General features: G+C 40.0%; 1 protein-coding gene across 1 annotated transcript; it reads left to right on the plus strand.

Annotated features, from left to right (window-relative positions):
- Positions 1-2,373: 2,373 nt before the first annotated feature.
- Positions 2,374-26,403, plus strand: osgin2 (oxidative stress induced growth inhibitor family member 2). Its single transcript, XM_060824409.1, has 5 exons — positions 2,374-2,474; positions 7,648-7,784; positions 10,400-10,591; positions 10,881-10,972; positions 25,071-26,403. Exons 1-5 carry the CDS (start codon positions 2,408-2,410, stop codon positions 26,083-26,085), a joined length of 1,503 nt encoding a protein of 500 aa, XP_060680392.1. The 5' UTR covers positions 2,374-2,407; the 3' UTR covers positions 26,086-26,403.

A 26,403-nucleotide genomic window follows, 5' to 3' on the forward strand; every position in this document is an offset into this window, starting at 1 on the left:
CTTCCGAGAATCATTTGACCGTTGAACTCTTGATTTTTATGCAGTGATTCCTTAGTTCCAAATGCTCCCATAAAAAGAAATATCCTCTTCACATCTAACCTGTGAAGATCCTTCAGGACTGTATACCTTCAAATTAGGCCACCTGTTAATTTTCTGAAATCCACCGTCCTACTTTTGAATAAATGATAACATTTTCTAAGCTTTCCTAATTGCTTGCTGTTCTTTAATACTAACCTTGTGCAATTTATGTATGAGGGTGCATAGATTCCTCTGCATCTGAGTTCTGCGATCACTCACCATTCAGATAAAATTCCTTTCTTTCATTATTCTTATCAAAAAAGTTCACAATTTGTCACTTTTTTGCCCCTGCAGTTAAGCTATCGATACCTTTTTTGGTATCGTCTTTGCAACTTAATTCCCTACTGACTTTTGAGTCATTAGCAATATTGGTAACCATGCTTTCATCTATGTAAGATATACTTATGCATTGTAAACAGTTGAGGACCCAGCAATGATGCCTGTGACGCACCACTTGTTGCATCTTGCTAACCAGAAAAAGACACATTTATGCTTACTCTCTGCTTTTTGTTAGCCAGCCAGTCTTCTCTCCACGATAATATGCTATTCCCTACATTTTTGAGTTTTTACTTTCTAGAATAACATTTGACTTGACACCTTATCACATATATGCCGTCTGGAAGTCTAAATACAGGTACACCATCCTTTATCCGAAATCCTTGGGGCCAGTTGCTTTTTGGATTTTAGAATTTTTCAGATTTTGAAATAAATGATATTTTCACAGTGAAATTAAAAAAAAAATATCGAACGCAGAACCATGTGTGACTAGTATGACCGCAGGGACGCAATTGACGGCTGCCAGTGCTGGGCCACGCTGCCCATGTCACATGTGAGTGACATGGGTCGAGTGGGTGTGGAGTTGGGTCACCTGTTCGCAAGCCAAACAACCTTGTTATACAGAAAAAAACATCATGAAAAATCTTCAGATTTTGGAGCTTTTTGGATTTCGGAATTTTGGATAAAGGATTGTGCAATCACAGAGTTTTTTTAAGTTTGTCCATGTAATGTGGCTAGGCTTGTATTTATTGACCTGTCTGAAGCTTAGAAATGTGTCCCTAGTACAGTGACATGAAAGTGCAATATAGGAGGAGAAAGAAAATTCCTGCAAGTGATTCTTTGCAATTAAATTGATGAGAATGTAGCGAAGCAAGAACAGTTACACCCAGTTGGATTAAAAAGGATAGGTATTGGATTAGTTAGTGTGTCAACTGCACTAAAGGGTCTGTAAATAGGTCAACTAGAAGAGTTATACATTGCAGTGGTGAGACCACATCTCGAATACTATGTGCAATTTTGGTGTTCTTACTTAAGGATGGATGTAAATGCGTTGGAGACATTTCAAAAGAGGTTTACCCAGTCGACACGTGAACTAAGTAAGTTGCCTGATGATGTTAGCTTGCACAACTAGACCCTTTTACATCGGAGTTTAGAGAGTGAGGTGTGCCTTAATTGAAGTGCATATGATCCTAGTAGTGAAGGGAGTGAATGTTGAAGATGGTGAATCGGATGCCAATCAAGTGGGCCACTTTAACCTGGACAATGCTTTCAGATTTCCTAGAATTCCTTGACATACTCAGTCAAATGCTACCTTGAAATCATTGGCAGTAGTCCTCACTTCACACCTGGAATTTAGCTTGTGTCCACACGTGGATCAAAGCTGTTACAAGGATGGGAGCTGAGTAGTCTCGGTCAAATATAACCTGAGCATCAGTGAGCAGCTTATTCCTTTGCAAATGCAACTTGAAAACACTGATGTTGATCCTTTCCATTACAATATTAATGAACAAGAGTTATAGAGTCGTACAATCATACAGCATGAGATGGATAGGTTGAATTTGTCCTACTTCTTGCATGGGACATATCTCGGTAAATTTCTTATTGTCGGTGGATTTCACTCTTTTAGTTATACTAGAATAGCTTTGCAAGTTCTGAAGCACAAATTTTGCACTATCCAGTGCCTTTAGGTTTTTGTATCACCACCTGTAATGAGTTCAATGTTTGAGGACTGAGATCTGTGATTCTGGGGGCATGATGGATTGTCCACTCAACCTCTTTGGCTGAAGGTGGATGCTACTAGTTCAACACTGGAAGTATGACTTTGGAACAAATATAGATTATAAAGGTATATTTCCACTCACTAATTCAGCTATATCAAACTTGTTTTGACACATGCACAAAAGAATGTAGCTTACCCTTTAAAAGGAGAAAATGCACTGAATGAAACATTTTAATTACTTTCACTTAATATGAATTACAACAGATAAGCTTGGGTACAGAAAATGACACCGTAGAAGAAGGACTATTTAGTTGTTGCTTCAGAAAGATTGCGATGCCTTTTCTGGAAGAAAGTTCCCTACTTGGAGACCTCTCACTAAACATACCTGTCACGATTATAGGTGAGTTTCCTCTACCTTTCTAACACAAATATTCATGGTTATTATGAATCTGTGCACAACATTCAGAAGTAACTGTGTATAAATGTGTTTTATTCAGATTCAGTTTGTATTTTATTTCCCATTGCGGTTACATTGCGTAAATGTTTAAAAAAGATAGAAATATCAAATAGCAAAGAAAAAGAATAATTATATAACAAAATCTGACCGATTAAATACATGTTAAAAACAGTATTTAAACAATGAGGCAATAAAATATATAAAATAGATGTAAAAATAACAATGAAAAGTATAATTTTTGAAAATGTGAATGCTTGTTTTTTAAAATTCCCAAGATCCTAAAAATTGAAGTCCTCTCTCTATAAACAATAAATATATACAGGATTTTTAATTGACTGTGCATAATAGCCTTCAGGTTAATAGATCAGTTGGAACTTCTGATTTTCATGGTCACCATATTGAGGATATCTAACTGAGTGTGGAGTATCACCAAGTCATTTATCATGCTGCTGTTTGTGGGATCCTTCTGAGTGCACATTGGCTCTTACCTTGCCACAACAGTAACTACTTATAAAGTAATTCTTCAGCTGTGATTCTAAGAAGGTATAAATGGAAAGCCTAAAAGGTGTTAATCAAAGTACGCACTCTTGGTTATCAGCCTTGGTTGAGTGCAGACACCCTTACCTTTGAGTCAGAACAGAATCTGTTTCCAGTCGAATTCTAAAAACTTGAGCAGCTGATCCAGGTTGACATTGCATCACAGGGCAAATTTACCATTAAGAGATGCTATCCTTCAGATGAAATGCTAAATAGAAGCCCTGTCTGTCATCTCAGGTGTGAGACAAACATACTCCGGCACGATTGAAAGAAGAACTGGGACTTTGTTGGTAGGAGCTGATAGGTAAATTGGCTGCAGCATTATTTCACATTAAAGCAGCTCAAAATTACTGAACTGTAAAGTGCATTTGAATGTTCTAAGGTGATGAAGTGTCACTGTTTTGTTGTATTGCTTTATGAAGTGGAAGAATAAGTTAACTGTTCTCTTGAGTAGCTGCATAAATATTTTATCATTATTATTTTAGAACTTTGGTTCTAAGGTGGAGGGTACATGGTTTTTGGTTTGTCAGTTCTGTGAAGATCTGATCTGTTTATTTTTTAAAATCAGAAAGTCATTTTGAACATCGGATTCAATGAAGAATTTACGAATTGTCATGTAATTTCAGGTAAAAGGCACCTGGGGAGATGATTGTTAAGGTATTTGCTGACTTCAGAGAGAGAGAGAGAGAGAGAGAGAGAGAGAGACAAGGAGCTAGGAATTTACAGGGTTAGAGGCCCACAACAATGGATATGCTGTTATTAGCAGCCTTAAAGTGGCTAGGGTTTGGGAGAAGTTCGGTGGAGCTTAGAATTCAATGAGAAGTAAGCTCCAGAAACAGAACTCCATGGGTCTGCCAGAGAGGAGACTTCCTACAAGGCCATTGAAGACATGAGTTAAGGGAACCTGGGTGAAATAATAGAGTTTTTACAGCATGGAAAAAGGCTCTTTGGCCTATCGTGTCTACACTAGCCATCAAACATCCATTTATTTTCATCTAATTTTCCAGCTCTTGCTCTATAGCCTTGTATGCTATGGTGTTTCAGCTCTATAGCCTTGTATGCTATGGTGCTGTTCTGAATTGTCCTTAACTGTGGGTTCCTGCCCCTACCATTCTTTAGTGAATTCCAGGTACCCACGGCCCTCTGGGTGAAACAAAACTTTTCTGAAATCTCCTCAAAACCTCTTCTCCGAATTTTAAAACTGTGTTCCCACTTCTAAGGGGAAAGGTTTTAACCTACTTACCCTGTCTGTGGCCCTCAGAACTTTGCATACCTCAAGCAGAACACCCCTCCCCACCTTCCCTGCTCTAAGGTAAATAATCCCAGCCTATCCACACTCTCTTCATAGCTCAGGAAACATCCTGATGAATCTCTTTTGCTCCCTGTCTAATACAATTGCATTTTTTTTGTAGGATGGTGTTCTGAACTGCACACAGTACTCCAGCTGTGGCCTAACTAACATTCTATATAGAGCTCCCTTATAACCTTCCTGCTCTTGTATTCAAGACGTCAGCAGTATTACCATTAGCTTGGAGAGTAAAAACTCTACTGTTGTTGCTTTTAACAATGAGTTATCAACAAACTTGCTGTATAGGTTACAATGTAAATCATTCACTAGTAGAATCCTTATTCTGTCAATTTTCAGTGTATAGGTCCTGTGAGAATTTGTGCTCCTACTGGAGAAACAACTGAAAACTTATTATGTTTTTCTCATGTTAATTGAATGACTTAAAAATAGTGACAGTGTCTTCTGTCAGGTCCTGTAGGCATTGCTACACTACCAGGTATTGCTGGAGATAATTTTAATGTAAATTGACTTACTGAGAAATTATAAGATTGAAACAGCTTCTTCTTTTAGAAACTGCCATATATTAATTTTTATTTCTATCAATGCAAATGAAAATCAGGTCATGTATACAGTAGATGTTTGGTCTGAACTAATTAGTTTCCTGCAGGGTGGGTTGAGTATAGGAAACAGGAAACTATGAATGCATGTAAGCATTATCTATCGTGACATGGATCTCTGCAAGAATAATATGGAAATCATTTATGCAAAATCACGTCTATGAGTTCCTGGGAGTAATTTTGATTTTGGTTGATACATTAGTCTAAATATTGACTTCAACTGAAATAAAAATTAGGTGAGATGTATAACAAGTTATATAGCCCATGACATCTCTGCAGGAGTTCATCAGGTTACTGTCCAAGGCTCAACAATTTTGGCTGCTTCATAAATGATTTCTGCTCCAACATAAGGTCAGAAGTGGGGTTGTTCCCTCATGATTGCACATTGTTCACATTTGCAGTTCCTCAGATGCTGAAGAACGCCATTTGCACATACAGCAAGACATGGACAATATCCATGTTTGGGATAACAACTGGCGAGTTATATTTGTGATACACAAGTGCCAGACAGTGACCATCACCAGCAAGACAACCTAACCATTGCTCATTGACATTCACTGTAATTACCATTGCCGAATTCTCCACTATCGACAACCTGAGGGCTGGTAGGGGTTGCGGTTTACATTGGTCAGAAGTTAAACTGAATTAACCACGGAATTACAGTAGCTACATGAGCAGGTTAGAGTTTAGGAATCTTGCAGTGGGTAACTGAAGTTCTGATTCTCCCAAGCCTGTCCACTGCCTTCCATGCACAAGTCAGGTGTGTGATGGAATACTCCTGACTTGCATGGATGAGTGCAGCTCACACGAGATTCAAGAAGCTTGATGCCATTCAAGACAAAAAGCTCGCTTGATTGGTTTGGTGAGGAGGCAGTAGTGTAGTGGTAATGTTGCTGTTTAATAATTCAGAACTAATTCAGAACCTCAGACCAATGCCATCAGTTCAAGTCCCACCATTGCAGATGGTAAAATTTTAATTTAATAAAATCAGGAATAGACAGCTGAACTAATGCTCCGCGAATAACCTATATCAATTATTGCATGAACTCATCTATTTATTAATGTATTATAGAGAAGGAAAACTGTTATCCTAACCTGGTGTGGCATACATGTGACTCCAGATCCACAGCACTGTCGATGATTCTTAACTGCCCCTCCTACAATTAGGGATGGGCAATAAATGCTGGCCTCGCCAGTGACATCGCACCTTGTGTACAAATAAAACAAAACTTTTAAACAGTACATAACCTTGTACATAACCAGTACATAACAGTCTCACAGTAAAAAGTGAGGTCTGCAGATGCTGGAGATCAGAGCTGAAAATGGGTTGCTGGTTAAAGCACAGCAGGTCAGGCAGCATCCAAGGAACAGGAAATTCGACGTTTCGGGCCAGAGCCACCTTCCCCTGCAACCGCAGGAAATGCAAAACTTGCGCCCACACCTCCTCCCTTACGTCTCTCCAAGGCCCCAAGGGATCCTTCCATATCTGCCACAAATTCACCTGCACCTCCACACACATCATCTATTGCATCCGCTGCACCCGATGTGGCCTCCTCTATATTGGGGAGACAGGCCGCCTACTTGCAGAACGCTTCAGGGAACACCTCTGGGACGCCCGGACCAACCAACCCAACCACCCCGTGGCTCAACACTTTAACTCTCCCTCCCACTCCACCGAAGACATGCAGGTCCTTGGACTCCTCCATCGCCAGAACATAACAACACGACGGTTGGAGGAAGAGCGCCTCATCTTCCGCCTGGGAACCCTCCAACCACAAGGAATGAACTCAGATTTCTCCAGTTTCCTCATTTCCCCTCCCCTCACTTGTCTCAGTCGATTCCCTTGAACTCAGAACCGCCCTCCTAACCTGCAATCCTCTTCCTGACCTCTCCGCCCCCACCCCACTCCGGCCTATCACCCTCACCTTGACCTCCTTCCACCTATCACATCTCCATCGCCCCTCCCCAAAGTCCCTCCTCCCTACCTTTTATCTTAGCCTGCCTGGCACCCTCTCCCCATTCCTGATGAAGGGCTCTGGCCCGAAACGTCGAATTTCCTGTTCCTTGGATGCTGCCCTGACCTGCTGTGCTTTAACCAGCAACACATTTTCAGCATAACAGTCTCACATGCAATGTTATGACCAATCAAATGCCCATTTTATTTAAAATATTGTAAATTGTTTGGCTGAAAATATTGGTGGAGATCTGTTGATCTTGCATTCAAAAATTATCAACTTTTGCCTTCACCAATTAAAGATAAATTACATTTGGCCTAGATTAACATTTATTTTAAATCGATTAAACCTTAAATATATAAAGGTTTAATTATTTTTTCAGTTAAACAAAAACTTTTGCATTTATATTCTTATTGTTGATCTAATTTCAGATTTTGAACAATTAAAAGTTATTTTTGAAGATGTCAATCTGGCAAGCCTTTTGGAGTCATTTTAAATTAACCTACTTGGCACAAAAATTGACATGTTTCACATTTTGCACAATGTTACATTCCGCTGACTTTGCAGAGTAAAACCTCAGTATAAAATGTGTGGCTTAGCCATTCTAATCACTTACAATCTGTTGGGTGGGTTAAATTAATCTGATTTCATTTTATTCTTACATTTGTTTTTAGAAACATTATGTCTATATAACAATGTCGTTAAAATCATTAATCCAGGAAATGGTCCTTCTGGAATATGTCTTTCCTATCTGCTCTCTGGATATAGACCTTACATGGCACCAGGGGCTATACATCCAAATCCTATCCTTCAGGGCAAGCTGGAAGAAAGAAGGCATCTTTCTGTTGTAGATCAGGTCAGTATGATGCCAGCAAATTGTGTATTTGTACATTTAATTGTGTTTCTGTTTAGTTTAGTTCTCATAGTTTAGTGACATTGTGATAATGTCATTGAGTTCGTAACCCAGAAGCTTAGACTAATGCTCTAGGGACATGGGTTTGTATTCTAACATGACAGATGGTTACATTTGAATTCAAAAAAAGTCTGGAATTAAGAGCTAGCCCTATAGTCACTGTGTAACTATTGTCATTTGTTATAAAAACTCATTTGTTTCACTAATGTCCTTTAGTGACATGATCTGGCCTACGTATGAATCCAGAATCACAGCAATGTGGTTGACTCTGAGGGATGAGCAATACTTGCTGGTGAGTCAGTGATGCCCGCATCCCATATATGAGAAAAATATTGGTTTTAATTTAAGGAGCTTCTCAAAAGTAAGAAAATACTACCTTTTTAACTTATCACTATTGGCTAACGCTAATCCACTCCACATCTGCCTCCAAAATATACATTCACTTGCCCTTATTACTCATGAGCATATTGTGGGCGTTAATATTTTGGCCTGACCAAATTAACTGAAGGTAATGACACCTTTCCTTCTTAATGAAGCTTTCCCACCTACTATGCCTTCCACGTCCTGCCTTGCTCAAACTGTCATGGTCGTACTGTAGTCTTATCTCTAAATCAGAGTTTGGTCTATCCCCTACTCCTCTCGCAACTTCTTCTCCTTTTGTATGTCTCACCTGGTTCCACCCTGAAAACTTTTCCTTTAAAATCTTTGTACTCTATCAAATACTCAAATATCGCTCCAAATTTCTCACTGAAATCTCTTCTCCACTTGCATTCCCCTCTCTCTGCACTGAGTAACAGCTTAACTTTGGGGCTTTTGACATGCACCTGCATTGCTTCTTGTTCTCTCTTATCCATGCTATGACTGCATTACAGCCATTGAGGGGTTAATTCATAATACTGCATGATGTGGTCAAGAATATGATAAGGACTGTGACAGCACTTTGTAGGTGAATGTCCAAGGTTCACATAGCATTTGGTGTTTGCATGTTTGGTTTTTGGCTTCAGTGTCCTTGTAATGCAAGGGCTCCTCGTCTCTTAAAGGTGAAACCTCTCTGTAGTGATTGTAACCAGGTCAGCCAGGTGGACCTCATAGAATATGAGTTCCCTGCTTGGGGCTGTTAATTTGGTGCAATCAGGGAGCCCTGGCTGACCGATAAGAGCAGGAGATCAGCCATCCTGTTCACTCTGAAGGCTGGCTGTGAGGGAGCTGGCTCAGGGTCAAGGTCTCTCCCCAAGTAAATAAAGGGTGACTTGATGATGAGATGCCAGCCTCTGTGGAGTTATTTTCAATACCCCTCCTTGAAACACTTACCCTGCCTACTCTTGGTGTGATTGCAGCCGTTTTCATCTCCACTGCTAACTGTTTAATTCCACCACAGTGGAAAGCAACAGCAGTCACTCTTCATGCAGTGAATTTCAGACTTAGTGTCTCAGTATTGGTGAATCCCGACTCCAAATTTAAACACTCCCTTCTTGGTAGTCCTCCACATCAGCCCATCGGTTATAAACTTCTCCAAGGCCCACCCAACCTGGTTGCCTAAATCTTTATTTGCCCACTTTATCTTCTGAGCCTCCGACATACCAAGTAAACAGGACAGATTTAGTTGTTCACTGTCCCTCAGATGAAGACATGGTGCTGCCTACAGTTGATGACTGACTCTTTCCTTTCAAAGCTCTATTATCTTTCTTTATGTGTCAGGTTTCCCCTTCTTCACTGTGGTAGTCCCCTCAACATCCAGCATCCTATCCCCACAATTAAGTTCCCCTCCTGCAGGGGTGGCCTTTAGTAACTCTTCCTTGACTTTTAGTGGCAGACCCCAGGACTGACGGTGCCATCCACAACTGATTCAGTCTGACAGCCTCAAAGAGTGAGTGACTAGCACTCTTAGTCATATCTATACAGTTCTCTGTCTATGCTACCAGACATCCTTAGACAGATAGCTTTGTAGCCAGAAGGCTGTATGTGACCCCCTTCCTGGATTGTAGAGGTATGGAACTCCTTGACTATGACTACACCAAGTGGCTGACTGTGCCCAATCCCAAATCCAAGTCCTTGGACTGATAGCAGAGGTTGCCTTCAACTTCCAATGCTGGAACCCAGGACTGAAGAATGTCCTCCTAGACTCAATGAGGACCACTCCCCTTAGACTTTGAGACATAGCTGTTTGCTTGAAGCATACGCAGTGTGTTTGCAGCACATGGCTGACACTTGGTGCAATTATAACACTGATGTTGCACGATGCCATGCAGCAACAATCACCGCCTTTTCAAAGGTAAATAGGGATGGGCAATAACTACTGGCTCATCTAGTGATGCTTACATCGCACGAATGAATAAGAAACATCAATCTTGATATGGAGTGAGAGAAGACTAGTTATCACTGGGTATATTTATAGGGCCTGGCTACAAATTGATCAGGAGACTCTGTGATATTCAGTGAATGAAACACATGAGGAGAATGTGGCAGAGTTTATAATGACCAAATGTATAAGAACAAATAACCACACACTGCTATGTAAGGGCTCTTAGTAATGATTAATATCTCCTTCCCTTTCACAGGATCTGAGATATTTATCTGAAGGTCTTGAAGGCAGGTCATCCAACCCTGTGGCACTTCTCTTTGACACCCTTCTTCACCCTGATGCAGACGTTAAGTTTGACCACTCATCAGTCTTACAGTGGAAGCTTGAGAAACACAAATGCATTCCACATTTGGTGCTGGGGAAAGGTCTGCCTGGCGGTGCGTGGCATGTCAGTATCTTATTTCCAATGCAACACAATACGTTATAGAAGTTAAATGATGATTAGATACCCTCATGAGAGTGGAAGATAATTGCTTAGGTTACAATGGGAATATGGCGAATGAGTAGATTTTATAAATTATCATTCCTTGCACAGAAATTCACACAAGAGGCGTGTGATAATTTGATGATTTTATCATTTATTTAATCTCATGCATTTTTTTTTAACCATTAGTGTGATTTGGACTATGGTCCCTCATATGGTCTCCCAGTAAAAATAACCCATTGCCTGTTTTTAGGTAATGAAAAAATCCATGCTGACAATTAGCTTGGACAACTGGATGGAGTTACCTGGATTGAGATTGAAAGATTGGACCAACAGTAAATGGAGGTAAAATGAAGTACAGAACTGCAGATGCTGGAAATCTGAAATGAAAACAGAAACTGCAAGAGAAAATCAACAGGTCTGGCAGCATCTGTACGGAGAAAACAGAATTAATTCTGAAGAAATGTCACTGAACTTGAACTCTTAATTCTGTTTATTCTGCACAAGTGCTGCCAGTAAATAGAGGTATCTTTTTATAGAAGAATAATAACCCCTACAGTATGGGAACAGGTCCTTCAGTCCAACAAGTCCACAACAACCCTCCGAAGGGTAACCCACCCAGACTCATTCCCCTGCCATATATTTACATTACATTACATACAGTGTGGAAACAGGCCCTTTGGCCCAACAAGTCCACACTGACCCTCCAAAGAGAAACCCTCCCCTCTATATTTACCCCTGACTAATCCACCTAATACTACAGGCAATTTAGCACGGCCAATTCACTTAACCTGCATATCTTTGGACTGTGGGAGGAAACCAGAGCATCCAGTTGAACCCATGCAGACAGGGGAAGAATGTGCAAACTCCACACAGACAGTCTGTCTGAGACTGGAATCGAACTCGGGTACCTGGCGCTGTAAGGCAGCATTGCTAACTACTGAGCTACCCTGAAAGGTCAGCAGGTCTGTGAAAAGAAATCAGAGTTAACATTTCAGGTCTGGTGACCTTTTCACTGAAGGTAAATGGCAGGTGTCTGTCACATCAGGATATGACCCTGTTGTTTCAGGCCTAAATCCCCAAGCTCTTGTCCATGTGAAGGTGTTTAAACTGAGTGGGGCTTAGCAACAGAGCTGAATGCAAAGATGACTAAGGGAGATTCAAACTCACGACCACTGTTTTATGAGACCAGCACTGTAACCCCTGAGCTATGGAGCCTGAGTAAAGTCACCACAAAAATCTGTTTAACATAGGAGTTAAGACCTGGGTGGAGGTGTATCCTTTGTAGGAAGTGAAAGCTTTGACAGCTGTTGAAAGCTACATATTGCTAAACTACAGTTTTGAAGTTTCTTCAGAAGCTGAATTCCATTAATTGATTGCTGCAAATTCCTTCTCATGAGGCACATGAATACAAAGAGAAAACTATTTCAGACCTAAATTGTTTAAACCTGATGGAACATATGTTTTACTTTAAGAGTGAAGCATCAAGTTAGAATGAATTTTACCAATATGGATTTTCCTAATGGTCTACATCATCAGTTGGAAGCTAGTGTTTTGAATATTTATAAATGGAAAACACACAGTAATTTGGAAAGCCTTCCTGTAATATTGATAATTAAATTGTTACAATTAAAAGTGGATAAATATGCATGGACGGACTTTCTGGCATTAGGAAAGGATTAGGTCATGGAGGTTAGTATTTGAGCACCTGGAGAATGTTTTATCGGTCTTGGGTGTGCTGTTTCATTAACCTGGGTGGAGTTGTGCTAGGAATTATATTCCCTTTTCATTTCTTGGCAGCTTGAGTAAACATCAGAACAGGTTGGAGTCAGGGATTTACAGTTGAGAATAAAGTGCTGATGATTTTTCAGTTGAGGCAGACAGTTTGCAGGTTGAATCAAAGCCTGGGTATTAACTGTTAATATTGGAAAGTATCCAAGTTGTTATTTTTGCAAAAATGATTTTCCTCATTTTGTGCTTGAGAAATGTATGGGTGAAATCAGAAGGTAGGGTGAGTTCTAGCTATTGTCAACCTTCGTTACTTTGCCTAATGATTTTGGAAACTTTCTGGAGGGGTGCAAAACTAAACTCCTGGCTTCAATAAGCACAGGCTTAAAAACATAATATTAATGAGCTCTGAGCCATTTTATTTGCCTGTAAGGCACCTCGATACGGGGATATGCAACAATAGTTTCTCTAGGTTTGCACCTGGAACCTCCCTCAGCCTGGCAATAAATGAAAGACAATCCCAACAGGTAAGCAATTGTTTCTGTTAAGCAAATGGACTTTTGAGAGTTTTGAGGCTTCCGTTTGCTGCTTTTCTCGCAGGCTCATTTGAATTTGGCCTCCCTTTTGCCTGTGGGCTATTATGTTAAAGACCAGACTTGGTGATGATGGCACGGGCCTGGCTAGATGTATTTCACATTGTGTTAAACTCTTTTGTTCAGCAGAAGGGCTGAAGAAGATGGTCCATTGTATCAAACTCATGGAGCCCATCAGTTAAATTGCCTGAGCACTATAAATTTCAGATACGAAAAGGGACAAAAACATGTTAGCTCAATTCCCTGAATTGTAATCAGTGACCTTAGAACATTTTTCTCCATATAGCTGGCAAAAAGGAAATAGAGAAAAACTATTCTCATTTGCAGAAGGTGGAGAACCAGGGGACATTGATTTAAAGTGTTCAACAAGAAAACCAACAGCAACAAGAGAAAAATCTATTTTTGACCCAGCAATACTAAAGAACCAATGATATATTTCTAAGTTTGAATGGTGAGTGGCTTGGAGAGGAATCTAGAGGTGCTGGTGTTCCCATGTTTCTGCTGCCCTTGTCGTTCAAGATGGACATGGTTGTGAGTTTGGAGGATTCTGTCAAAGAAGCCTCGAATTCCTACAGTGTATCTTACAGATGATACACAGCGCTGCCACTAAATGTTTGAGGATGTGGTGCCAGTCAATGGAACTTCTTTTTTGAATGGCATCAAGCTTCTTGACTGTTGGGCTGCACTCATTCAGGCAAATTGGGAGTATTCCATCACACTCCTGACTTGTGCCTTGTAGATGGTCTACAGACATGGGGAGTCAGGAAATGAGTTAACTCACTGCTGAATTCCTAGCCTCTGACCTGTTCCTGAACATAGTATTTATATGGCTGATCCAGTCCAGTTTCTGGTCAATGGTAACCTGAAAATATTGGCCAAGTGGAATGCAGTAATAATAGTGCTATTAAATGTCAAAGGGTGATTGTTATATTTTCTCTAGTTAGATATAGTCTTTATATGGCATTTGTGAGGCAAATGTTATTTGCCGTTTATGAGCCCAAACCTGGAAACTGTCAAAGTCTTGCTGTATTTAGACATGGATTGCTTCAGTTTCAGAGGTTTAGAGAATTATATTGAACATTGTGTTCATAATCACCTGTGAATATTCTCATTTCTGACCTTACAATAGCAGGAAGAGGTGAAGCAACTTGAGATGGTTGGGTCCAGGACACTACCCTGAGGAACTCTTGTACAGCTGTAAATATGTGCTGGAAATGGGATGACAGTCCTCCAAAAATGCAACCATTTTTCTTCTGCTAGTTATGAGTGGAAAGTTTTCCCCTGAATTCCATTGACTCCAGTTTTTCCAGAATTGTTGCCACACTTGGTTAAATTTGTCCTTGATATTGAGGCATTCACTCATTTCCTTACCATCTTGTGTAATAAAAAATGGATGATCAGTATGACCATTTGCTCATTTCCTAGTATTACTGTTTTTTTAAAAGTAGTTTTCCTTCAGTCATAAAACACCTTCATGGCCGTCAAGTCCTGAAATGGGAATTGAATGCACAGTCTCTAATGAAGAGTTAGGGATGCTACTGCTGTGCTAACTAACTCTCTGCAAAGATTCACCATTTTGTATTACTGTATTTCTTCATCTATAAATCCCTATACAGTTTTAATCATTTTTTTTCTCAAGTTGCTCTGCTATTTTTGTAAAGGTCATCAACTCGGTTTTAAAAAAATTCCAAAACTAGGGTAATTTACAATAAGAATTTGAGTCAGAAGATTATATAGTTTAAAACTAGAAGAAATTTTACTATTCAAGTAGTCATGTGGTAACATGGAACTTGAGTATTGCTGAAATAACAAACCTATTGACAAATCTTATTGAATTGTTTGAAGAAGTGACTGAAATAGTGGATAGGGGAATGTCAATAGGTGATTATGAACCACCAAAATGCATTTGATAAAGTTTCATATAAGAGGCTGTTTACTCAGGCAGAAGTCCACTGAATTGAGGACATGTTACTGACATGGCTGGGATATTGGTCGAGTGGCAGGTGACAGAAAGTAGGAGTAATAGGTAGGTACTCAAATTGGCAGGATGTGACTGGTGATATCCCAAAAGAATCTCTATGAGGGCATCAATTATTCACATTGTTTATTAACAACTTAGATAATGGCATAAAAAGACATACATTCAAGTTTGCTGATGACAAAGTTAGGCAGGTTGTAGACAGTGTGGATGATAGCATAAAACTACAAAAGGATATTGAGAGACTAAGTGATTGGGCAAAACTGTTTAATGTAATTTTAATGAAAATTAAAATCTCCCATCACCACCACCCTGTTGCCTCTACATTATGGAAAGATGTAGAGGCAACAGGGAGGTGGTGGTGGGAGATTTTAACTTTCCCAACATTGACTGGATATACTTAGTGTCAGAGGTCTGGATGGGGCAGAATTTTTAAGGAGCGTCCAGGAAGGTTTTCTAGAGCAGTATGTCAATAGTCCGACGGGGGAAGGGACCATATTGGACCAAGTGTTGGGGAATGAGTCAGGCCAGGTGGTAGAAGTTGCAGTGGGGGATTTCTTTGGGAATAGTGATCACAATTCTGTAAGTTTTAGAATATTTATAGACAAAGATGAGCGTGGTCCTAAAGGAAGAGTATGAATCTGGGCCAAGGCCAATGATATCAAAATTCGGCAGGAGCTGGGAAATGTGTATTGGGAGCATCCATTTGAAGGGATATGTGGGAGGTTTCGAAGATAGTGCAGGATAGGCATGTCCCTTTGAAAACAAGGGCTAGGAAAGGCAAGGTTCTGAACTGTGGATGACAGGAGAAATTGTGTGACTAGCCAAGAGGAAAAGGGAAGCGGACATAAGGTCCAGGCAGCTAAGAACAGAACGAGCCTTAAAGGAATATCGGGAGAGTAGGACCAATCTTAAACAAGGAATCAAGTGGGCTTAAATGGGTCATGAAATAACTTTGGCGAGCAGAATTAAGGAGAATTCCAAGGCCTTTTATTCTTGCATAAAAAGCAAGAGGGTAACTAGAGAAAGGGTTGGTCCACTAAAGGATAAGGAAGGAATTTTGTGTGTCGAACCTGAGCTAATGGGTAAGATTCTCAATGATTACTTTGCATCAGTGTTCACTGAAGAGAGGGACATGATGAATGTTGAGATTAGAGACAGAAGTTTGATAATTTTGAATCATGTTGACATAAGGAAGGAAGATGTGTTGGGTAGGCTAAAGGATATTAAGGTAGACAAATCCCCAGGACTGGATGGGATCTATCCCAGGTTGCTGAGGGAGGTGAGAGAGGAAATAGCTGGGGCCCTGACAGATATCTTTGTCGCATCTTTAAACACAGGTGAGGTGCCAGAGGACTGGAGGGTTGCTCATGTTGTCCCCCTTATACAAGAAGGGCAGTAGGGATATTCCAGGTAACTACAGACCAGTGAGCCTGACGTCAGTGGTTTGGAAAGTTACTGGAGAAGGTACTGAGGGATAAAATCCATTTATATTTGGAAAAGAATAGGCTTATCAGTGATAGACAACATGGTTTTGTGCAGGAGAGATCATGCCGTACCAAATTAATAGAGTTCTTTGAGGAAGTGACCAAGTTGATAGATGAAGGAAGGGTTGTAGATGTCATATACATCGACTTTAGTAAGGTGTTTGATAAAGTTCCCTATGGTAAACTAATGGAGAAAGTGAAGTCACATGGTGTGCAGGGTGTTTTAGCTAGGTGGATAAAGAACTGGTTGAGAAACAGGAGACAGAGAGTAGTAGTTGAAGGGAGTTTCTTGAAATGGAGAAAGGTGACCAGTGATGGGGATCAGTGCTGGGGCCACTGTTATTTGTGATACACATAAATGATCTGGAAGAGGGCATTGTTGGTATGATCAGTAAGTTTGCAGATGACATGAAGATTGGTAGAGTAGTAGAAAGCATAGGAGACTGTTGAAGAATGCAAATAGACTGGAGAGTTGGGCAGAGAAGTGGCAGATGGAATCCAATCCAGGCAAATGCAAGGTTATGTATTTTGGGAAGTCTAATTCTAGAGCGAATTATACTGTAAACGGAAGAGCCTTGAGAAAAGTTGATGAACAGAGAGATCTGGGAGTTCAGGTCCATTGTACCCTAAAGGTGGCTGCACAGGTGGATAGAGTGGTCAAAAAAGCATATGGTATGCTTGCCTTCATCAGATGGGGTATTGAGTATAAAAATTTGCAGGTCATGTTAAAATTGTACAAAACTTTGTTTTGGCTGCATTTAGACTGTTGTGTGGTCGCCACATTCCCAAAAGGATATGGATGCTTTGGAGAGGGTGCAGAGAAGGTTTACAAGATGTTGCCTGATATGGAAGGTGCTAACAATGAAGAGAGGTGAAATAGGTTAAGATTGTTTTGATTAGAAAAAAGGAGATTGAGCATGGACCTGATTGAGGTCTACAAAGTCATGAAGAGTATAGACAGGGTGGATAGAGATAAGCTTTTTCCCAGGGTGAGGGATTCAATAACGAAAGATCATGCATTCAAGGTGAGCGGTGAAAAGTTTAAGGGGGATACAAGTACTTTACACAGAGGGTGATAGGTGCTTGGAATGTGTTGCCAGCAGAGGTAGTAGAGGCAGGCACGGTAGATTCATTTAAGGTGCGGACAGATGCATAAATAGGTGGTACAAATGCTTAGGAATAGGGTGATAGGTTTAGACAGTGGATTTAGATTGGCTCAGGCTTGGAGGGCCGATGAGCCTGTTCCTGGTCTGTAAATGTTCTTTGTTCTTTGTGAGCAAGTGTGAAGTTATCCATTTTGGACTGAAAAAGTATGGATCAGGGTATTTTCTAGATGGTTAAACACAGTGGATGTCTGAAGAGACCTGGGAATTCAGATGCATTGAACTTGAAAATGGCACAAATAAGTGCAGAAAATAACCAAAAACCAATTAATGGATTGCTAGCTTTTATTTCAAGAGGTCTGGAGTATTGGTACAGAAGTTATGCTGCAATTATACAAATCCATGGTTAGATCCCACTTGGAATTATTTGGGCTAATAGGATTTTAGGAATTCTAGTGAGTATATTGACCAGTGAAACCATTTTGATGGTGGACAGTAACAGAGATTGCTCTGGCTGATTTCTCAACTTGGACTTTGAGGAAAAGGAGCTCATTTGACTTGTCCATTTCAAATGTGAATTTTATCACAGAAATTTATAAATGTAAGGATTTTTTCACACAACAGCTGCAGGCACAAATATAGCAAATGTATCATCTGCATACCAGAATTATGGAACCAGTAGTTCCATCGAAGACACATTTCTCTTGGAACCCAACAAAGATATCTGTGAGCACCTGGCCTGGAGGGCCTATTTGGCCATGTGTAGCATCATTGAAACTGAAATCAATGACACAAGTTGTTGAACTCATAAATGTGATTAATGATTCACACAATGTTAGCAGATCCAGGTATAATGCTGCAGTGCAGAAGTTTATGAGTTTTGTGGCTTTCTTGAGTGGTGCATTGGTATGTAGGCTGGCAATTTCAAATGAGCACATGAATACTGCATTATTATTGATAAGCTAGTCCTTTCAGGGCTTTGCACATCTGAAGGAATGTTATGCTGTGTAGGTGGAAAACTTGCTCAAAGCTGGTGTAGTAATTCAACAAATATTTGGTTAGTTTGTGCTGTTGTCACAGACAAGATAAAATGTATAGCGATTTCACATCTGTATGTCTTGGGCAGCCTGTATAATCTCAGTGGTGAGGAAACTAGTGGAGGCAATTCTGAGGGACATAATTCATCTGCATTTGAAGATGCAGGGATTAATCAAGCACAGTCAGCATCGTTTCGTTAAGGGAAAGTCATGTCTAATCAACGTGATTGAATTTTTCAAATATATAACTAGGTGTGTAAATGAAGGTAATTCATTTGACACAGTCTACTTGGACTTCAGCAAGGCATTTCATAAGATTCCACATAGGAAAGTAAGAACCCATGGGATTCAAAGAAATTTGGCTAATTGGATCCACAGTTGGCGAAATAGCAGGAAGCAGAGGGTGGTGGTCAAGGGTGTTTTCGTGACTGGAAGCCTGGATCCAGTGGGGTTCTGCAGGGATCAGTATTGGGGCCCTTGCTGTTCATGGGTATGTATTAGACTTGAATGTAAGAAGGATAATTAGTAAGTTTGTGGGAGATATGATAATAGTGAGGAACGTAACCTTACCCATAACCTTATAGATGGGCTGATCAGTGGCAAATGGCATTCAATCCAGACACGTGTGAGGTGATGCACTTGGGTAGGACAAACAAGGCAAAGGAATACCTTCTGAAAGGTAGGACCCTGGGAAGCACCAAGGATCAGAAGCATTTTGGTGTGCATGTCCACTGATCCTTTGAAGTAGTAGGACAGGTCGATAATGTGGTTACGAAGCCATATGAGATGCTTGCCTTTATTAGCTAAGGCAGAGTTTAAGATATGAGATACGATGCTGGAAGTCGATTAAAAAGTTGGTTAGGCCACAACTAGAGTGTTGGCTGCATTTCTGGAATTCACACCATAGGAGGGACGTGGTTGCATGGAGAGGGTGAAGAGGAGATTTACCAAGATGTTGCCTGGCTGAAGAGTTTTAAATATGAAGAGAGATTGGATAGACTGGGGTTTATTTTTCCTGGAACACAGGAGCCTCCGGGGGAATTGATTAGGATGTATAAAATTACAAGGGCCATAGACAGATGAGATGCATTAGAAACTTTTCACTTTGATAGAAAGATCAATGACCAGGGGCCTAGATTTAACATCAGGGACAGGAGGTTTAGAGGGGATGTAAGGCAATATTTGATTCTCTCAGAGCACAGTAGGAATCTGGAACTTACTGCCTGTGAGGGTGGTAGAGGCAAAGACCCTCACAATATTAAAAAAGTATTAAGATGTGCACTGTGATGCCAAGCCATACAGGATTAGAGACCAAGAGCTGGAAAGCTTTTGATCAGGCAGACACAATAGTCGGAAGGGTTTTTTTCTATGTTCTAGATCTCCATGACCCTAACTATCATATTCACCATTGCCAACTGTGCTCTGTTAATTTTGTGTCCTTTTGTGATTTTGTCTGCTGTTCTCTTAGTTCTGGACAGAAGGCACCACACGTTGAATAGAATTAAGTTTGTCGTGTAGATTAGCTCCACAACAGCTGCAAGTTTCATTCAAATGTCATGGACTGTTATAGTGAGGGTGGTCGAGAGAAGTGTTGGTGCAATGACACAGGCTTACTTGATCCCAATTTACACAGCCATTGGGTCTGATGGTGAAGGTCATGGCTTGTATCGTGCATCAGATATAGTATGCTAATGAATTTTTTGCAGGCAGTTAGATTTGAGGAGAATGTTTACAGTCCCTCCAAGTTGACAGAGTTGAAGGCATTTGAAAAGTGAAAGAAGGCTGTGTATTGAGGTTACTGCTGCTCAATACACATTTGTCCGCCGTGCCTCTTGATGGATAGAATCCTCATTGTGACTCTGGGTTGAGTTCTTCAGCCACTGGGAGAAGGTATTTGAGGAAGATTCGTGCAGTTATCTTCCCGCTGGCACACAGCAGGGAGAGCCCTCTGGAGCTACTGCTCATTTCTGCCTGACCCCTACCCAATCTGAGGGTGAAAAAGCTACTTGACAACAGAGAATCAGCAAGGCTAGCACCATGATAGATGTCCTGCCAAAAAAACTAAAATGTAGCAGAGAAATATTCTTGGCTGTATACACAACCTTGTTTTGCTCTTTTGGAAGGAGAGCGTGACTTCGGATCTTTGAGATGCCCGTGATTGTGACCTTGTTTGGTCTGTTGACATTTGCATTCTCTATTCAGACTATGTGACAGCAGAATAGCATTCCTTCACAGCATTCTATTAGACACTGGGGATACTAGGGCCTTTCAAGAACGTGAACTTGTGGTATTGTAACATGTTCAAGAAAAATATGCCATTATTTCAAAACCATTGCACAAAGTAAACTATTTTGATTTGATTCTCCGCTCCCATATCATCAAATCTAGTTCTGGGATTAGAGAGGATTAGCTTCTATAGCTACCCCATTCAAACGCTTACCACTCATTGTTTGTGAAATTTTATTCATTCAAGGTTTACATCGTCCGACTGGTTGTTAATGATGACTCCATTCTTTTAGTATTACTCATTGCTCTTTGCAAAATTAATCCGGTTTGATGAATTAAACTCGTTGCTGATAATAATCATAAGGTACACATTAAGACATTGCCCTTTGTGTTTACATGCATATTACCCTCCTTTGGAAAAGACGACAAGAAATGAATGTCAACAAATCTGACAAATTTAGATAAATATTTAAAGTTCATTGTCACACCCACTTTGGGGCTTCAAAATAAGCAATTACACAAAAGTCCTTAGATTAAGAGAACAATAATTTGGATTAAGATAGAGCCAGCAATGCAATAAGGCATTTCAAGTGAGCCTAATCTAGTATATCAGATGGTCAAAAACTTCAGGGAAAAAAGGAAGAATTGGAGTGGGGAGAAGAGGTAGAGAATCTAATCACCTGAGGGAGAGAAGAATCGTAGTCAATATTGAAGTCACTGAAATCCTGGATGCACAAGGGACCATAATTGGAGGAGCATAGAGACTTCAGAGGGGTTTAGGACTGAAAGAATTCATTATAAGGAGGAGTGAGGTCTTGGAAAAGATTTGCAAACAAGGAAGAAAATTTATGAATTGAGCTATTGCTGGACTGCAAGTCAGAGTGGATCAGTAGCAAGATGGGAGTGTGATGGGTTAGCGGGACTCAGAGTGGGTTAGTGCATTGTCAATCAAATTTTACATTCCTACAAATGCTAAGCGCATTCAGACACAGAGCCTTGAATTTTTGCTATCTTTGCAACATCTAGTCTTGCGTTTTTTTGTACTTTCCCAACTTTCTCTGACTTTCATTCTCCATTTTACAATTTTCTTCTTTTACTTTGTCTCTACTCTTTGATATGTCACATTTTTCCAATTTGATATCTTACCCCCATTATTTAGTTTAAAACTCTCTTGACTTTCCTGGTTATATAAACACTGGCTCCAGCAGGGTTCAGGGTCCAATAGTATTGTTCCCAATTTCCCTGTAGTGATTTCAGTGGCTTGCGAACTGAAACATACTTCAAGCACACCAATCTTTGGGCCATATTTTCATCTCTCTACTGCCATGTACTCAATGCCAATTTGTATGCAGCTCATGTCACAATCCAGAGTTTATAACCTATTGAGGTTCTGATATTTAATTTAGCATCTAACTCATATGCTCTTTATAAAATATTTTTCCGTACTACCTATGTTGTTGTTACCGACATAGACCATAACCATTTGATCCTACCTTCGCATGATAATTTCCTTTCCAGTCCTTTGATGTTTTATTGACCATTTCATGAGTGGGACCCAGCTCCACATCTATCATGGCAAATCCACCTAGTCTGCAAAATCTTGGACACTATGGGCAATTTAGCATGGCCAATCCACTCTACCTGCACACCTTTGGACTATGGGAGGAAACCAGAGCTCTTGGTAGAAACTAACGTAGACATGTTGAGAACATGCAAACTCAACAGTCACCCAAGGCTTGAGTCAAACCCATGCCTTGGCACTGTGAGGTAACAATGCTAAGTGCCACCAGGCGACCCACTTTTCTTTAATGCAATATGTAGAATGTTGCCTGGATTGAAGAGTTTGAGCTATAAAGAGAGGTTGGATAGATAGGGGCCAAGTCCTGGAAATAGTTTTAGAATAGTCAGGTGGTTGTTTTTGACTGGTGCAGACTCAACAAGCCTTTTTCTGTACTGCATGCCTTTGTGATGCTATGGTTCTCATTCTGTGCCACCTTTAGAGATGTGCTGTTTATTTTGCCTTTCCATGGTCTTCTGATCAAACTGTATTATCTCACACTTCCCCGCATTGAACTTCATCTGTCACCTATCCATCCACTCTGCCAACTTGTCTGTTTCCTTTTGAGGTTTTATACAATCCTGCTCCTGTACACTGAGGTCTAGATCAATAAAATGCCCCCAAATTCTCTCTTAAGAAACTCCATCACCAACATCTCCCAGTATGAAAAACATCAGGTATCTATTACTCTGGTTCCCATTACTCAGCCAATTTTGTCGCCATGTTGCTACTGTCCTTTTTAGTCCATAAGGTCTAACTTTGCTAACAAATCTGCTGCATAACACTGCATCAAATGCCTTCTGGAAGTCATATACACCGGATCAACAACATTAGCTTCTGATTAACCCTTTTTATTACGTCAAAAAAACTCCAGTTAGTTATTTAAACATGATTTACCTTTAAGAAATCAATGCTCGCTCACTTTAAAATGTATTTGTCCACGCGATTCCTAATTTAGTCCAGAAATCTATTTTCTAGGAATTTCTCAACCACTTAGGTCAAACTGATTGGTCTGTAGTTGCTTGAATTATTCTCACAACACTTTTTGAACAAGGACTTAGCATTTGCAATTTTCTGGTCCCCCAACACCCTCAAGTCTGTGCAGAACTGAAAAACTATTGCCAGTCCCTCTCAATTTCCATTTTCATCTCCATCAATTGTCTTCACTGCCTTCCATCTGGTCCTGATGCCTTGTCAATTTTAAGTACAGACAGCCCATAATCTAAAACCCCCTTCAGATTTAATCCCTTTTTACCACTGAAGTTCCTCCTTGTTCAACATTTGCACCTCACAAATGCTGGGGAATGACCACCTACAATAAAAGAGGATCTCACCTTCTCCATATGACACTCAATGATATTACCATCACTGAATCCCTGAATCCCCCCACAATTGGTATTCTAAGGGTTACCAGTGACCAGAAACTGTACTGTACCAGCCATTTACAATACTGTGGCTGTAAGAGCAGATCAGAGACTAAGAATTCTGCAACTTGTAATTCATCTAACTCCCAAAGTGTGTTCCCTGTCTACATGGCACAAGTCAGACCTGTGATGGGATAGTCTTCACTATACTCAACTGGATGAGTGCAGCTTAGACATATTCAAGGAGATCAGCACTTTCTAGGACAAAGTAATCTGCTTGATTGGCACCCCATCCACCACTTTCAGCACTGTATGACCCACTAACACACAGTGTCAGTAGTGTATACAAGATGCACTGCAACATCACAGCCTAGCATCCAAACCCATGACCTCTACCACCTAGAAGGATAAAGGCAGTGAATGCATGGGAACACTGTCTGCAAGTTCCTCTCAAAGCCATACACCATCCAGACTATGAACTGTGTAATTGTTCCTTCACTGTTTTCAGGATCAAAATCTAAACAATCAATGTAGCTACACCACATGACTATATGATTTGAACATGATTCAAAGTGGTAGTCATCACCATCTTTTTATGAGTACTTACAGACAGACAGACTGCTTAGCTAGCAATACCCACATCCCATAAAAGAATAAAAATGAATTGATACAAAACCTTTGTGAAGCACAGCTAAAACACTGGCTAACTTGACAGCTAAGTTAGAGACTGAAAAAACTGCAGATGTTGGAATCCAAAATAGGCAGGCAGGAGGTTGGAAGAACCCAGGAAGCCAGGCAGCATCAGGATGTTCTTCCAGCCTCCTGCCTGTCTACCTTGACAGCTAAGACAGCCTTGCAAAATTCAGGGAGGTACTGCATACTCGATCTACTTATGTGTATCAATGTGTAAATGCAGCCTTAATTATTTATCTAATGTGTTCTTACTGTTCAATATTTTTAATATTATTTACATTTCAGGAAACCCCTTGTAAAAATTTAAGCTAATTAAAATATGATATTTACTATGTTTAAATTGATCCTTTTATCTATAAAACTTGTATAAGAAATGCTGTTCATCTAAACTCCATATTATTATTTACAATTAAGAATGGTCGTAATTTGTTATTTAAGGTGCTTATTAATTTCTCAACAAAGCTGAAATCCATACAACATTTAACTTTCTTAATAGTCAAATGCATAAAAATGACAAAATGAACTTTGTTCAGAAGATTTTAATCACTCTAGTCCTTTAGGTATCACCAAATTAAATTAATCGATTATAAGGCTGTTAGGCTGATTAAAAAAAACTACATTAATGATCAGGTGATCTGTTTAATAGCACATATTTGATACACATATTTTTCTACAGAAACCTGCTGAACGACAGAGCAACTCCAGAGGAAATAGCTTCATATTATAATGACTATGTTAAGATTATGGGTCTTCAGAAAAACTTTGTTAACAACACTTGGGTCACTTCTGTCTCAAAGCTGCAGCAAGATCAAGAGCATGGAAAGGACAAATTGCTTAAATGCATTAAAAAGGATATCACAGCACAACAGTCACCTACAACTGAAAATGGATCAGCTCACAACCTTTGGGAAGTCAGAGGATTTCAAAGAATTGGAGATGAATCACATGTGCCTTTTTGCCTTTTGACTGAGAATGTTGTCTTAGCCACTGGCACCTACGATTTACCTGTGAGGTTGGGGGTTGAAGGCGAAGACCTGCCTTTTGTATTCCACTATGTCTCAGCCTTTGAGTCTGCCATCAAAAGCTGCAAAGTCAACCAGTTATCAGACCCTGTTCTCATTGTTGGTGCAGGGCTGACTGCAGCAGATGCAGTATTGTGTGCCTGCCGTCACAAAATCCCTGTTATTCATACATTCCGAAGAAATGTCAATGATCCAGGTTTGATCTTCAAACAGCTTCCTAAAAAGCTTTATCCAGAATATCATAAGGTTTATCGCAAAATGTGCAAGCAAAATGTGCACTCTAACTATACAAGCTTCCCTGAAAGTTGCATTGTCTCTTTCCAACCAGATATGAAATGCATTCTTCAGAGTGCCTCAGGAGAGAACATTATCCTTAATATCTCAATGGCGCTAGTGCTGATAGGTACTTACCCTAATCTATCCTTTCTTAAAGAGCATGGAAAGTACTTGGGAATAGACCCAAGTAAGCCCATTTCATGTAAGCAAAATCCAGTTGAAATTGATCCCTATACTTTTGAGTGTACGAAAGAGGCTAGCTTGTTTGGAATGGGCCCACTAATTGGAGACAACTTTGTCCGCTTTCTGAAAGGTGGAGCTTTGGGCATCACAAGTTGTTTAGTGAAGCGCTTGAAGAAAAAAGGACAGTTAATTTCTGAAAAAAAGAATTGAGTAATAAATCTCTGGATTAAGTATGAATTGCGACGGCTATATTTGCAACAAATAATAACAAACAGCAGACTTTTAGCAATAAATTCAAGATACAGGAAGTTAGTGAGGATCCTGCCCAATGTGTAATAATGGAATGGAGAGAAGGAAATAATTAACTTGTACTCAATTTGTACTCGGTAGTAATACTGCAAAAATTTAAAATGCACACATTTCTTTAGGCAAAACATGGAAATGAACTGAGAAGCAATTAAGAAGGCTGTACAAGTCCATTCAAAGAAGCCCATTGTTAGAATTGGATACCAAAATAGAATCAATCTG

Source organism: Hemiscyllium ocellatum, chromosome 4, assembly GCF_020745735.1.
Source record: "Hemiscyllium ocellatum isolate sHemOce1 chromosome 4, sHemOce1.pat.X.cur, whole genome shotgun sequence".
In the NCBI taxonomy this organism is placed as follows: domain Eukaryota; kingdom Metazoa; phylum Chordata; class Chondrichthyes; order Orectolobiformes; family Hemiscylliidae; genus Hemiscyllium; species Hemiscyllium ocellatum.

What these genes read in the sequence shown, in the direction of transcription:
- osgin2 (XM_060824409.1), top strand. Translation starts at nt 2,408, where the DNA reads ATGCCTTTTCTGGAAGAAAGTTCCCTACTTGGAGACCTCTCACTAAAC. An exon ending in ATCTTTCTGTTGTAGATCAG is followed by an intron (nt 7,785 to 10,399) that starts GTCAGTATGATG and finishes TCCCTTTCACAG; the next exon opens with GATCTGAGATATTTATCTGA. An exon ending in TGCCTGGCGGTGCGTGGCAT is followed by an intron (nt 10,592 to 10,880) that starts GTCAGTATCTTA and finishes GCCTGTTTTTAG; the next exon opens with GTAATGAAAAAATCCATGCT.